This window comes from Diabrotica undecimpunctata, chromosome 3 (assembly GCF_040954645.1).
Source record: "Diabrotica undecimpunctata isolate CICGRU chromosome 3, icDiaUnde3, whole genome shotgun sequence".
Classification (NCBI taxonomy): domain Eukaryota; kingdom Metazoa; phylum Arthropoda; class Insecta; order Coleoptera; family Chrysomelidae; genus Diabrotica; species Diabrotica undecimpunctata.
The window spans coordinates 87,425,614-87,442,753 of record NC_092805.1 but is presented as its reverse complement, the minus strand read 5'-3'; the positions used below and the strand labels follow the sequence as shown (position 1 = coordinate 87,442,753).

Genomic DNA, 17,140 nt, shown 5'->3' with positions numbered 1-17,140 from the left:
ACATCAATGAGAGTGAGAAAAATGACGAAGTTTTTCTAAATTTTTTTTTCTTATCGGAAAAATTGTTTGAAAATTTTTGGAAAAAAATCATGGTATAACTTACAGAAAATTGAAAGGATTCTACAAATTAGATTTTACCTCAAAAAATTACGAAAATTTTCATTTACGGAAATTTTTTTGGAAAATTTTGAGGAAAACTCTACTTGACGCTTCTCAGAATAGTAACAGAAGTGAGCATACAAATTTTCAAATCAATCGGTATAAAAATATCATAATAAAATCAGTTTGAAAATTGTTACCGAGACCTAAAATGCGCAGGCAAGTGGTACATTTGACCCCGTTTTGTGGCTCTCTGTACCAGTCCAGCTGTCCGCCCTTTTGGATTTAGAGTTTTTAGGGGCTAAATAATAAGCCATGAAAATGGCGGACATATTACTTATCGTTAATTTTTCCCCAAAAAATTGCAACTTCACCCCTGTCCGCCACCCCTTATGTATCCACTCTCGCGACCGCCCTTTGGGATTTCGTCTAGTTATACCAAGATCTTACTCTGGGCAAATTTTCAGCCATATTATCGATCGTTAATTTTTCCCAAAAAAATTTCAACTTAATCCCTGTATAGCCACCCCCTGTACCACGAGGGACGTCCGCCTGTAAGGCAAAGTCTTAACCCAGTTACAATGAATATATTCCAATAGAGAAATGTCATATTACTGATCAGTTCAAAATTTCGGCTCTATCTCTCCGACTATTAGGCAAGCTCCTCTTCCTTTAAAGGAGACAGATAGTTGAACGATATTTTATACAATGTCTATCACCGGGTATGTATTTATTTTTGTCTAAGTTTTATATTGGTCCACTATTTCAAATGCAGTTCAAACAGACATATATTAAATTGTATGTTCCGTTTTAAATTGGTTCAATCTGTATATAGTAGACGACATTGGATGTTTGTATTTTGAGAACGATTTCCGAAGTGGAAATTGAAACGTCAATAAACGTACTTTAACCTTTAATTGTGGCTTATTCCCATTTAAATAGTAATTACTTTAAAATGCCACAAGAAAGTAGCTTCAGAACAACAGTTAGACGAAGACTAAAAGAAGCAAACTTTAAGGTCAGACGCCCTGCCAAAGTTCCACATCTTCTCCAAAAAAATCATAAAGCTCGTTGTTTAGAATTTGCAAAAATACATATTTATTGGAATATCGACAACTGCATAAATGTTCTTTTCACTGATAAGATCAGTATCCTATTATGGAAGCCAGATGGTCTAAACTACATTAACAGACCGTTAGTTTTGGAGATGGTGGCATAATTCCTTGAAAAGGTATTAGTTGGAAGGTACGTACTGCACTTGTGAAAGTTATTGGACGGATGACTGGTGACTCTTACGTTTAAAACATCCTGCAAGATCATATTTTCTCTGCGTTTTCAAAAACGCAGAAAACGCAGAGATTAAGCGGAGAATGGGAGTGCAATCAGACATAATCGACTATATAGAGGAGAAGAGACTATCCTGGTACGGCCACGTCAGAAGAGCGGACAGAGGACGCTGGATAAACAAAATCACAGAATGGAGCCCGATTGGAAGAAGAAAGAGAGGAAGACCCCGAAGGTCATTCAGAGATGAAATCGACGAGGCTATGGAGAAAAGAACCCTGCGAGATGGAGACTGGAATGACAGGGAAAATTGGAGAAAACGGTTGAGTGAAGGAAGACAGTGAAAACTGTGGAAATCCTTAGTAGTAGTAGTAAGATCATATTTTGCCATATGTTGGTTACATTGGATATGACAGATTCAGATTAATGCACGATAATGCTCGATCACATGCCGCTGCCGAGTAATTATCTTGGTAAGGTACAAATTCGAAGATTGGATTGGCCATCGTTTAGCTCAGATTTAAATCCAATAGAGCACATGTGGGATCAGCTAAAACGCCACATATGACAAAGAAATCCCGTTCCAAATACGATAGAGCAGCTTCGGCTTGCTGTACAGGATGAATGAAATGCAATTTCCCAAGGGTATATCAAAAATTTACTTGCAAGCATGCCGAGAAAGATGCGAGCAGTAATAAGAACTAGAGTGGGAATATTTGTTACTGATCATGCACTTCTTTCAGTTAAAAGACTTGTTTAAGCAATTTAAATTAGCATTTAAGTTTAGAGTAAAATAACCTTATTTACCTAATATTAAGCATTATTTTTTTCGAAATTTTCTCCGCATAAAAACTTAAAATTGATCACTAAACATTGTTAAAATAAACTCTTCTTCACAATAAACGACTTGATTGACCAGAATTTATTTTGAAAAAACAAAAATTAGAAAATTTCAAAATATTCAATATTTTTGTTGTTTTTGAAAAATTTAAAACAAAGCTATTAACAAAGCTGACTTTTATTATTTTGTAACGAACAAAAAGTTATTTATAGGAGAATTGCATCATCTTGGAAAAGAATAAACATTCCCTGTTTAGATATTAAATTACAAATGAGAAATACTTGAAAATAAAATCATATTTTACCCTAAATTTCGAAATTCGTTCACATAAAAAAAATCTATAATATAGAAGATATTTATGTATTACCATTGATTATAAAACACCCCCTAGATAGCTCACCTCGTGGTAACCGAAAGACGTATCAACAACTAGATGGGGCCATTCGAAAACCGTATCGAGATTTCTCATTCTCTCTCGGACTTGCGAGGAGATAGGAGTAGTGTCAGGGCCGAACTTACCCTATAGGTGTATTATCTGTGATTAGTGTTGTGAGAAGTTATAGCGGAATTTTATCAAAAAAAGGATTTTAAATAAAATGGCCTCTGTAACGCATAAGTGTGTTTACGCGGGATGTTTTGAAAGAAACGATGGAACAAATAATAATATATCTTTCTTTAAATTTCCCCTGAAAGACGTAGAGCGCACAAAAATTTGGCAAAGAAATTGCGGGAATATTGATATTTTATTGATGGATATCAGTGACCTGAAACAGAGGGTAATTTGCCAGCATCATTTTGCAGTGGAACATATTTACCAAAGTGGCCAAAGAAAATTATTAAGGAAAAATGCAGTTCCTCTAAAATTTATACAGTTAGCAACTGATTTAGGTGAGTACTCAACTTTGGAAATATTTTTATGTTTGCCTAATCCGCTTTGTCAATGAGAATAATACTGTTAAAATATATTTTATATAAAATCAGTTGATATTGAGTGATTTATATATTTTTTATACAATTAAATCAAAAGAGATTTTTTTAATATGAATGCGTTGTTAGTATCATCATCATCATCATCATCACTGGCTCGACAACCCTTTTTGTGTCCTGGGCTGTTCCAGGATTCTTCTCCATTCTGATCTGTTTCGTGCTTTTTTTCTCCAGTTTTTTATTTTTAAGGTTGTTAAATCATTTTCTATTTGTTCTTAGTATCTCAGCTTCGGTCTTCCTCTTGTTCTTTTTCCTACTGGCATCTGTTTGAATATTTTGTTTGGTATTTCGCCTTCTTCCATTCTTTCTACATGTCCTATCCAATGCAGCCGTCATATTTCCTTATCTCTACACATCGTTGTTCTCGGTTTGAAGTCCTTTCTGCTTTTGTTTAGTCTCTGATAAAATTTTCTCGTCTCTGTTGATTTACTTAGTTCTTGTAGTTCTTGAAGTTCTTTGTTCATATATTCTCTCTTTTTTCTTCGGTGAGTTTTCTTTTTTTCTTTGCGTAGTCGTTGATATTCTTCCTCTGCTTGTCGGGTTTTGTGCGCCTGTTGCATCAGTAAATATGCTCTGTTTTTTTTGTCTGTTATGATCTGACATTTCTCGTCAAACCAGTCATTCGTTCTTCTTCTTCTTTTTCTACCTTCTCTGCCTTCTGCGTTGTTAGTATCAGTCCAGAAATAATGGAGATGCTTGTTTTGCTTTAATTAAAATTACACATACATTTCAATGATTACCTATTTTAGGTGATACCCCACCAGTATGCTCTACATACGTTTATTGCGGTACGAAACGTAAAAGATCTACAAGTGGCGATTGTATGGTTAGGTCAACTCCATCGCCTAAGAGATCAAGTAGTAGTCTCAGTGATATTTCCAGTTTTGAAATTAATTTGCCCACAAAACTTGAAGCTGAATTGACGTAATTGAAGGTAAAAAAATTGGAGTATCAAGTAAATGTTTTAAAGAAGAAGTGCCGTCAGAAGTACAGTCAGCGTTGTAGAAGAACAACAAAAAACAGAAAATCGGCAACCAAATTCATGTTACAGGTACTGTTAGAAAATAAAAGCAAATACGTGCACAATTTTGTTAATATGCAGTTTTCACACAAAACTCGTTCACAATGGAGTCACAATGAAAAGGATTTAGCTCTGGCTATTTATTATAAGTCTCCTAGTTGTTACAAATTTTTAATTAGATCTCTTAACTTTGTATTACCTTCAGTAAAAACAATTCAAACTTGGTTGCGTGTCATAAAATTAAGAACTGGTTTAAACACTTCCTTAATTGACAAGTTGAAGAAAAAAGCAGAGACAATGGATGAGTGGGAAAAAATTTGTGTGTTAATGTTTGATGAAATTTCTTTGAAAAAACAATTGGAGTACAATAAATTAGATGACATTATAGAAGGGTTTCAAGATTTAGGTGCTTAAGGAAGAACAAACAAACTTGCCAACACAGGTCTGGTTTTCATGATGCGCGGCTTGCTACATAACTGGAAGATTCCTATTTGTTATTTTGTTACAGGTGGTCCAATACATAGCGACAACTTAAAAAACATTGTAGTTGAAGTTGTTTTAAAATTACAAAATATTGGGTATATACCAAAAGTGTTAGTGTGTGATCAAGCATCTAATAATAGAGCTTTATTTAATTGTTAGGCGCATGTAAGGATCAGCTTGCAATAGAAATAGGAAATCAGAGGATTTTCACTGTATTTGATACACCCCACTTATTAAAAAGTCTAAGAAATAATTTTCTTAACAAAAAGTTGACGTTTTTTGCCGATTCTAAACAAATATCGTGGCAAGATATTGAATACACATACAATATCGATAGAACCAATGTGAGAGCACGATGCATGGTGAAAATAACAGACGTTCATATAAACCCTAATAATTATCAAAAAATGCGTGTAAAATTAGCAGCACAAATTTTTTCCAACTCAGTTGCCTCAGCAATATCAACAGCTATAGCTCTAGGGCAGTTACACACCAAAACGGCTCCTCATACTGCTGAATTTTTGAAAATTATAAATAATATTTTTGATGGTCTGAACAGCAAATATTGTAGTGATAGTAATCCAAACAGAAAGCCAATGTCAACTTTAAGCAAGTCAACTCAAAACTTAAAAGCAGGTTTAGAATATTTTTAAAAAATTAAAGTTTTTGAAAATCAGAAAGAGAGAAATAATATTCACTGTCTACACGGCTTTCAGTGGACAATTTTGTCAGTTTTATGTTTGTGGGAGAAACTTCAAAAATATAATGTGTCATATCTTTTAACATCTTTTCTGAACCAAGATCCTCTAGAAAATTTTTTCTCGATTGTCCGCAATAGGGGTGGTTACAATCCAACACCTAGTGTTAGTCAGTTAAGAATTGCCATTAAGCATAACACAAATATTAAACTAAAAATTGCTTTAGACAATGGAAATTGTGAAAGAGAACAAACTGATAATTTAGATTTAACCCACGAAGTAACCAGCGTCGAAATGTCTGACAAGTCCATTGAAACCCAAACAGTTTATGTAGAAAAATCTTTAGACAAGCAAAAGGAAAATAATGACAACCAAATTTTAAGCACGGCAAATTCCAGCAAATCTAGCATAACAAATTTAGAAACGTGTGATGTTACATATGTCGCTGGTTATATTTACTATAAGATTATAAAGAATTTGAATTGTATTAAATGCCAGGAAGATGTGCTAAAAGACAATAAAATTCTATTACAGAAACACGAACTAATGTTACTTTTCAGAGATTATGGCGCAAACGAAGAAATAAAGTTTCTTCAGAGGCCATCAGATTTGTTTGTTACTATTACTACAATATTGTTACAAAAGTTTGACGAGGCTTTTGATTTATTTAAAGTAGATAATACAGTTTTTAAAAAAATTGAAACCTATGTGACTAAGCATATTTTATTAACTACTAATTGGCTTGAAAGCTGTGAAGATCATAAAAGAAAAATTATAAAATTCTTGGTAAAAATCAAACTTTTAAAAAATGTCAGTGGTATAACGTTAATGAAAGTAAACAAAAAACTAAAAGGGAAAAGATTCACAGAAAATTACTTATTTTCGATAAAAGTAAAGGTAAATAAACTTCAAAATGTAAAAATATGACAAATAAACATAAAAAAATCCAACAGACTGACAGCCACAAAAGTAAACAAACCAGAAACATCACAAATTGTACTTAAAATAAATATGAAAACGCCTTTTTTCTAACTATATCTTTGATACATGTAAATCTAAACTATATCAATGTACTGAGTCTAGGGCGTTCATAAAAATAACATGTGTTTTTACTTAATTATAGCTGATTTTTCTTTAGTTTCATGCGTGGAAGAGAATGATGCTAGATCAAAAGTATGTGTTTTATCTACAATAAGATATTAACAAGATATAATATAAGATATTAACAAGTATTTTATAATATCAGTATATCTTAAAACCTTGGAATCATATGGAAAACTTTTTTATTCAGTTTAGGGAAAAATGTATTATTGATAAAAACTTGCATGTCCTAAAACTCAAAATGAAAGAATCAGATGTCAAATATTATGAGTCGTATACCAAGTTTGTTAAAGAATATTAATTCTTCTCAAGAGTAATATACCTTTATTTTTATAGCACTTTCATAGAAATATGAACGTGGTTTTTAATTGTTCTCGACTTTTAATAATAAATTGTTTCGATATTGTCAATAATGAAAGTACTTCTTGAGAACAAGAAATAATAAATATTTTTTTTCCTAAAATTTTATTTTACAATCTTAGTTTGAAAAGAATTGACATTCAAATATATTTATTTACTTTGTTTTGAAATATGAACTAATTATTGATGCTTTAAACTTTCTAATCCTGTCCGTTTATCAGCTTTTACCTATTGTTCCTAGGCAGATGGCCCTCAACTATTTATATGTTGGAAAATCCCTGTCATTTAATCAAGATAAGCACTTGCATTATTCATTTTTAACGTTGGTATTTTGTGGTATTTTGTCAAAGTTAAAATTGCATTTGGTACTCAATACTACTTGCTTTTAAAACCTCGATGACGTAATTCCAGATAGTCCTCAGAAAATTTTTAAATGTAAAAAGTATTCGATCGAACAGTAAATCATATTTATTTTAGTTCACCTCTATACAATTTCTTATTTTGTACAGAATATAATTGACTTCTATATTGCCATTTCTAGATAAATTGTCAATTTTTTATAGTACAATGTTACTATCAGAACAAAATTTATATCCTCTTCTTCTTGTCGAAGTTCTTTCTCCTATCGAAGGTTGGCCATCGCCACAGCTATCCGTACTTTATTGGCGGCTGCTCTGAAAAGATCTATTGAGCTGCAACTATATCACTCTCTTAAGTTTTTCAGCCAGGAAATTCTTCTTCTACCTATGGATCTTTTACCCTTAATTTTACCTTGTATTATGAGCCTAATATCTCATATTTCGCACCTTCGGTAATGTGACCTAAATATTCCAGCTTTCTTGTGTTGATGTTCTTTATCACCTCGCAATCCTTTTGTAACATTGTATACCTTCTTAACACTTTTGCATTTGTAACTCGTTAGATCCGTTAGATCTCGTTAAATCGTGAATAGACTAAATATTTAAATAAATTCTGTATATTAGCTTGAAATATTTTAATTTGCATCAATTCTAGAAATTAATTTGTTTGAAAAGTTACAAAAAAGTAATTTACATGAGATGTAATTTATCACTGCTAATTGTATTATGTATTTTATATTTTGTTATTTTTTTTTGTAGTGAATTGATAAATAAATAATTTTTAGAAAACCTCTACTGTTTTCATTAATCAATTTTTAGCGTTTTTTCTGAAGTAAAATCGGAATTCAATAATATAGATTACAAGCACGTTAAAATTATTTGTGAAAATGATGAATGCCATCCTTATATTGTCATCTATTGCACTAGACAATGGCCGGAGCAGGTAACTCAAATTTATTTTTCAATCATGGCAAAGATTTGAATTAATGTCGCCACCATACAGTCTGGTAGTAGGTACTTAGGCGTGAGGGGCAAAGAGGTGTAAGTGGGTGGAGTTTAACACTGAATTCGTTTTTACCTTAGAGTGAGGTATCTATGTGTGGTTTATAATCAATGGTATTACATATATAGATATTTATGTAATTAAAAGACCAATAATCACTGTTATTTAGTTCATAGATAATCTTCACTGTTCAATAAAAAAATATAAAATTGGTACAGCCTGAATTATCCAAACGCTTGTGTGGCTTGTAGAAAGGATACCTATAATTTTTACCAACTAGGTACTCTGGGTAGGCTGGCATTTAAGAACGTTGAATATATCGGCAGCAGAATCTTAATATCCACCATAAAAATCTATAGGATGGGGGTGGCCAAGTAAACGGGATATTCCACAAAGGGCACTTATACCAAATAACGGTAATTCTGCGAACTGTTGAGCTTGTCATGTAATTGCGGCCAACTATACATTCTGTCCTTAAAACACATCATATCACAAATCCACAACTACTAAGGTAACATCGGGCCAATAAACATAGTTCTGGCAGCTATTAGTGCTCACGATAAGGTTCTTCTGGAAACCCACACAAAACATGCGTCCTTATTGATGGACTACAAAAAAAAAGAAGGAATGAAATGATGTTTAGTGGGCGGTCTCCAGCACTCGGGGCCAAAATCGGAACTACTAGGAACTGCAGTTGGATTGTTGAGAGGTAATTTAGATGTTTCCGTACTCGGCGGATAGGCGGCAGGATTAATAATAATATAAATGTTTATTAAGAATTATTTTTAAATGAATTTTTGAAACTTTGAAAAATAATTTGAATAATAATAACTTGAAACGGTTCCAATGTATTAACAATAGCTTTGTTCGCGGAGTCAATCCATGACTGGTTTCTGACTGATTCGCATTCGCAGTTGCGTTTTCAGCATCCGCGGTGTTAAAAATCCGGGACTTAAACAGAAAGTTTGATGTTCGCAGAGTTTTTCTAACTGGTTCATGATCAGTTAGAAACCTGTCCATAAGGTTCGTAGATTATACTACGGATTTCTAGTCAGCGCAAGCGCTATGCTTAAAGACACCGTAAATTGTAAAGTTTTTTGTTTGTTGTTGGTTAATCCTAACCAACTAGTTAATTTTCGAAATCACTAACATACTTAGTTTTATTTTTAAAATACCCATTTAATCTAAAAAATAAAATTTAACGTAAACTTTATGAAAATATAGGTAACTATACTTTTTCTTGTATATATAATAGAAAACTATAAGATAATGTTTGTTAATGTTAGAAATTTTTGTGTATTTTGGTATTATAAATAGTAAGAAATGTCCGAAAATCGTTCGCGGAGAATTGAAACATGTAAACTAATAAAAAAAAACCGCGTAAGTGCACGACATTAATAGCTAATTGGTCCGAAACTTGTCGAAACTAGTCAGGGACTATCTACGCGAACAAAGCTATAGATACAAAGGACCTCTGCACTTTTCGGTAACGGCAATAATACCACAAGTAAATTTTGAAGTAAATTTAATTTTAATTAATTTGACATGTATTCATTTTTATTTGAGATATGATATTTTCCTAGATATTCAGGAGATAAGGTTGAAAAGTAGTCTCTCTAACATTAATTTTTTGTTCTAAATTTTTTCAGCTGGAGTATGTTCAAATTGTAGAATCTTCAACACGATCTCGATCGGTTGAGTGTGTGGTGTGTGTTGAATGCCATGGCCCTGAACGCATCTAAGTGTCATGCCGTTTCTTTTGGACAATCAAGAGACCCAATGGATTATAATTATAATATAAAGAACATTCTTGTTGACTGGGTTACCGAAATTCGTGATCTGGGAATTAATTTAGACTCTAAACTTTTATTTGAATCGCATTATGTCAATAATTTCCAAGTCTTTACAAATGCTTGGTTTTATAAAAAATTCACTAGAGAGTTTCAGAATATTGAAGCGATTAAATTACTACATTGTTCTTTAGTCAGACCCCATCTAGAGTATTGTTCTTGTGTATGGTCTCCATCTTATAATATTTACATATTAAAAATAAAAACAGGGTATACCTTTTGAATTAAATCAAGTAATTTTTTTATGTTCCTCTTCATTGAACCAACTACGCATATAATTTTTTATCTCGAGCACTAAGATGGGCAAATATTCACCCAGATCTAGATTTTTTTGCACCGAAGGCCGAATTCATTTCTGATCTCAGGCATGTATTTATTTAAGTGGCTGTGGAATAGGTAATCATCATTTTGATGTTTAAAACTAAATTACGTTATTAAGTTTGTGATATTTATACTTTATTTTGTTTTATTGTATACATTGTTAATTTTATTGGGCAGCAGCCAGTTGAAAATAAATAAATAAATTTTTTTATTGCCAGACAACCCAAAAATTCTCTTAAATTAAATGTTTTTCCTAACTTTTGGAAGATCAGTTACTTGAAACCAATTTATAAGTCTGGGTAAAAGAGCTGATAAATGTAACTATACACCCATATATCTATAGTGGTATTGCAATAGTCAGTAACTATAGACCCATATGTCTGTACTGGTATGGCAATCGGCAATAGTTGACATGTCAATCTAGTCAAATTAGTAGAGTATGACGAAAGTTTGAAAGATCACTAACTCCTTGAAATTTTCAAAGTAAATAGCCAATGTTTTTTCTTAACTTATTGCATTATATTTGCAACAAAATTTATTAACTGGTCTTAGCTAATTGTTTAGTGAATGGTTTTCTTCAGAATGGTAGACATGTAGTATTTTGTTAACCCAAAAACGAGAAATAAATGGACATCAATCAATGTATAAAAATAAGAAATTAGTTACAGCATGAATTCGACCAGCATGTACTTGAAGCAGACATGGTGTACAACCAAAAGAAGGAAGATAAAATTGTGCACAAAATGAATCCAATGACTGATGTACTGGTGTTTGATTTGGAAAAGCTATTAGACACTTCGGCACTTACAACAAATATAGCACTTTATAAAATACTGCTGTCAACATACAATCTAACCATAAGGGAGTGCAGTGAGAAGTGGCCTCATGAGCTTTTAAATATATTAAAACCCTTCCTGAAGAAGTGACTAATATCACTTACTTTGATATGCGCAGTGGCCAAAATCACAATATTAATATGGCTGCTATGTTCACTTGTGCTTAAAGCCAGAAAATAATTTATTGATCAACCAGAGATTTCTTATCCCTGGACACACTCATCTTGAATGTGACGCTGATCACTCTAGTGAAAGAGCAAAAAAACCACTAATATATTAATTATTGTGCCCAGGGACTGGTACCAGTTCGGCAGAACTGTTAAGGGGAAAAACCAAATGTTTTATAAATTGGCTGAGATATACTCAGCCGTTTGGCAAAATTCTCTTTAACCCCCCAAAACCTGACCCCCTTAAAACATATTCAAAAATGTTTTTCCTTTTAATTTAGCTATAAAATGGGTTAAGATACAATATACTTCAAGCATTTTTATTTCAAATATAGCTAAGTTGCTGTAAATAGCTGTCTAAATATTCATACGCTAGGTTTTCACGAAACCATGTTTTTTTATCTCAGGTGGTACAATCTAAAGTAGGTAATGTGAAGTTCAACGTTACATTTGCTGAAAATAAAAGTTACGCATTTATGGCATCTTGCACAACGCCTGTTTTTTGATCGGCCAGTGATTAAGTCTGTTACATCGAACTTCATTAAGGACATTTGAGGTTCTTTGAGGTGTAAGAGTACGAGGATTAGGTGTTGATAATATATCATCGTCACTATTGTATACCCTATTAGCTCATCGATAGTAAATGATCTTCTAAAAAAAACCACAGATAAAACTACAAATATAAGAAAACCTAATATGTGAATTTTCATACGCTTAATTTTAGATTATCCTCGGTGACACATAGTGATTCTGCATACATCTAAATACAAACAGTGGTATAATATAATATCTAAATAATAAAATAAATAAAGAATCTTACTAAAATCGTAGCAACTTATCAATATTTTTGTATAAAGACTTCCTCCTCCTCTCCCACTTTTGATGGAATTTACTTGTAGCGCCACTTTGTTTTGCTTTAGAAGCGATATTTTTAACTAAATCCACAAAATAATCGGTAAAATGTAAAAACCACAAGTTGTTTAATTGATATTAGACATAATAAACAGAAAACAGCATCGTCTTTTCGCTGCACGGTTAAACTAAAATGGCATGTTTTGCGTATCAATATTTAGATGGTAGGTTTTGAGGGGTTAAATACACTCTGGATGTCAGCGAGCCTTTTAGAGTGATGGACTTGAGTAGATTAAAAAGAGGAAGATGTTCAGCAGCAACATTAGAGCTGGAATATCATGGACCATTGCTAATTAACTCCTTTAAGAAAGACAGTCTATTGTCATTATTTAGTTTAATCCCTGTCGAGTGCCATAGGTTCTACAATTCCCTTGATACAAGTCAGATTGTGCTGGAAATTCAAAACAGTGATAACAATGACAGTTCTTAATAAAAAAAAGTAGTATTTGTTCATTTAAAAGAAAACTTTTTTAGGTTTTATCATAAAATAAACTAGTTTCTTATTATATTGATTGATATGTCTATTTATTTTTCGTTTTTTGGTTGGCAAAACATGATATGTCTACTATTCTCGAGAAAATCATTAAAAAAGGTATACACTGAACAATTAGCTAATACCAGTTAAAAATTCTATTGCAATATAATGTGAAAGTTGAAAAAAACATGGTCAATTAGCTTTAAAAATTTCAAGAATTTAGGAAGTCTTTCAAACTTTCAAAATACTCTCCTGAAAAATTAGGCTAGACTGACATATCAACTATTGCTATACCTCTACAAAGTTGTTTTCCCAAGCTTTATTTTCAAATGACTGGAGTGGCTAAACATGATATGTGATATATCACCATATTTCTACACATATTCAGAGATTCTCAACCTAAGGTATGGGATTAAGCAGGACTTGATATGTAACATATCAAGTTCTGCTGTATTTAATAAGTACCAGAGCTGCCATAGCACACATGTATTTCATTCTCATTTTTAACGGTTTTACCTTCACCACAAACATATCGTGAAGACGTTCTAAGACGCAAATTGCCTAAGTCCATTTGTGATCTAAACAACGGTATTAGTGCCATCCGGTGAGAAATGTACAAACTATGACTTGACAGAGGCCTAAATCTTTTAAACGAAATTTGCCGAAGTCCGCTGTCGTTAAAAATAAATATGCATTTTGCCTAAGTTCCACATTTGTAGTGAAACTGTAATCATAGTTTGTAAACAAAACGTGGTTCTTATTTTAGTGCTTTTTTAAATTGAAAAGGTAGGTAAAAACATTTTTGAAATATTGAAATCAGCAGAAAAACTTTAATAGTTTTAGTATGTAATTAGCCTAAAGTTTTTATGGATTCTTGTAATTTTACGAAGTTTTAATATCGGCGTGAAGTTAAGCAAATTTCTACATCAAGTGATATAGTAACAAATGCACGTAGGCAAATTTCTAATATAGTTTTACTTGGCGTTTTGCTTTTTATGTAGTATTGTATTTCTTTTAAGTATTGTGAGTGCTTTTTTTATCACTATTACATTATTTTTACCACTTGAAAGTAAACTTTGCATTGAACTCGGAATATTTTGGAGTGAAAAACACATTGGTTTTGAAATACTTATACCTTTTTAACAGGCTATGCTTTATGTGTATTCTTCTTTTTCTTCACGTGCCATCTCCGCGACGGAGGTTGGCAATCATCATGGCTATTCTGATCTTAGATGCTGCTGCTCTGAATAGTTCAGTTGATGTGCATTTGTACCATTCCCTCAAGTTACGGAACCATGAGATTCGTCTCCTTCCTACACTTCTCTTGCCCTGGATTTTCCCCTTATGTGTATTGCACCTGTACAATAATAGTTTCTGATTCTTGTAATTATTTATATTTTGGATATCAATTTTAGATTTTTTTTGCAGGATGGATCCACAATTTTATCCCTTGCTGGAGTTAATAATAACGATTTGCTTAAAATGGCTGATGAAGCCATCAAAAACTTATAAAACAGTTACGAAAATTTGCAGGACTTAACAATGGATTTGTTTGAGCAACTTCCTAACTCTGGAGATGAATCTTGTAGTCCAATAAGACTATTTAATACCTCTTTGCCAGAGGTATATCATTATATGATGCCCTCCCCCAACTTTACGATGCACCTTTACCAATTCAGAAGAAAAAGTTTAAACATTTAATTGATTTAAAACGGTCATTAAAGGAAGACTATCATGCATTCTATGATAATTTGTCCAGATTATAAATTTTTTAAGTTGTAAAAATGTTGATTAATTTTTCTAATATCTAAATAATAATATTTATTTTTTTTAGTTGTAAAAATGTTGATTACAATGTTTCTGTTCAGATACCTTACTCTTGGTTACTAATAAAGTTAATTATAAATGCGGTTTTTTGAAGTGATTTGTTGAACGAAGATTTTAATTTTCATTAACTAAAAAAGATTTTAGATACATCTCAATAAGATATTATTATAATAATACATGAACAATATAATATAATTAAAAAAAGAAAATCTAAAATAATATTTCCCTATACTGGGATTAAACTTTATTCGGTTTTACCAATGAACCTTAACAACATAAAGATTCAAAAGAACTACTTGAATTGTCAGCACATGTGTTCTGATAAAACAGAACCTCACATTTAAACTTTCTAACAATCAAAAATTTAGTTATTACTGACAATTCAAAGAATTACCTCCTTTTAAATGTAGTTACATTGGGTTTTTCGATTAACCTTGGGTAAACCTTTGCGTTTTAAGTTCAAAGCTACCATACATTTCCAACGTTAAAAAAACTTTTTTTTGCACATAGTAACAAAAAACACCACTATGTTGTTACTAGCTAAGTTTTTTAACTTCCTAACTCTACAATTCTAAGTTACGGTAAGATCAATAATGTTTTTAATAAGTAGATAATATATGGTACCTAATTATAATTTATTCTCTTTCAGCCCTGAAGAAGCCAAATTAATTCTCTTTGGAGAAAACGTTTGGTGAAACAATTGATACTCATTAGAGTCTTTTTTGCAGATTTCCCCAATATTTAAGAGTTTACTATATATATATATATATATATATATATATATATATATATATATATATATATATATATATATATATATATATATATATATATATATATATATATATATATATATATATATATATATATATATATATATATATATATATATATATATATATATATATATATATATATATATATATATATATATATATATATATATATATATATATATATATATATATATATATATATATATATATATATATATATATATATATATATATATATATATATATATATATATATATATATATATATATATATATATATATATATATATATATATATATATATATATATATATATATATATATATATATATATATATATATATATATATATATATATATATATATATATATATATATATATATATATATATATATATATATATATATATATATATATATATATATATATATATATATATATATATATATATATATATATATATATATATATATATATATATATATATATATATATATATATATATATATATATATATATATATATATATATATATATATATATATATATATATATATATATATATATATATATATATATATATATATATATATATATATATATATATATATATATATATATATATATATATATATATATATATATATATATATATATATATATATATATATATATATATATATATATATATATATATATATATATATATATATATATATATATATATATATATATATATATATATATATATATATATATATATATATATATATATATATATATATATATATATATATATATATATATATATATATATATATATATATATATATATATATATATATATATATGTATACCACTAGTAAAAGAGTTAGATTATGTAATAATACACACTTACCTCTATTTTTTCACAAACATGATTATGCTTTGTATTCATTGCTACAATTTGTAAAGCAACTCCTGAGTTAATTAATTTGATTCTGAAATATGCTGGACATTCTGTTTTTGGGCTAAAACAATAAGAATCAATTATCAATCAATAATTAATTACTTAACAAATCCCAGAAAGTTCCTTTTACATATGACTACTATAATATGAAAAAAATATCATAATCATATCAAAAAAATATGAAACTGGAAGATCAGAAATGAAAAAATCTGATGTTAAAATTCAGTTTTGTCACCTTTTGCATTCTTTCTTTCTACTTTTTTAACATAACTAAATCATCTTCATAAAACTTTACTAACAATTTTAATACTACTCATTACTATTATTCTTTTTATCATTACAACCTTAAGTGTAAAAAATAGGAAATTTTTTTCTTTGATATAGTTTTTATCGATTTTAATATTTGTATACTTCTCTTACTGTTCATTTTAATATTCCATGTTTTTTATTGTAAATTTTAAGCTTTTGTTTCAAACAACCAAAACAGAACATGAATATTCTTTTCACACAAGAAATTTCTATATATTCATTATAACTACTATAACTACTAAATATAAATACTAAATTGCCTTCATTTGGTATATATCCTTCACTCTATTCAATTGTGTATTTGAGTTTTAGTGTAAACATTATCTTCATCTATATTTTGCTTGTTTTCCTATTACTAATTTGAAAATATTTTACATAAATTATTGCTTTGTCTATTTATATTTTAAATTTGCTTCAATGTTTTTCCTTGACTTGATGTTTTTGTATATATTCTGGTATTTATTCTACAGTTTTCTCATTA

The 17,140-nt window shown here is 29.8% G+C and overlaps 1 protein-coding gene across 1 annotated transcript in view; it reads right to left on the bottom strand.

The window, feature by feature from the left end:
* The window catches only part of LOC140437011 (N-acetylneuraminate lyase-like), a 59,763-nt gene that overhangs the window by 41,951 nt on the left and 672 nt on the right, over nt 1-17,140 (bottom strand). The window contains exon 2 of the mRNA XM_072526227.1: nt 16,300-16,411. Within this exon, the coding sequence (XP_072382328.1) occupies nt 16,300-16,411 (112 nt within the window). The remainder of the gene's footprint in view (nt 1-16,299; nt 16,412-17,140) is intronic.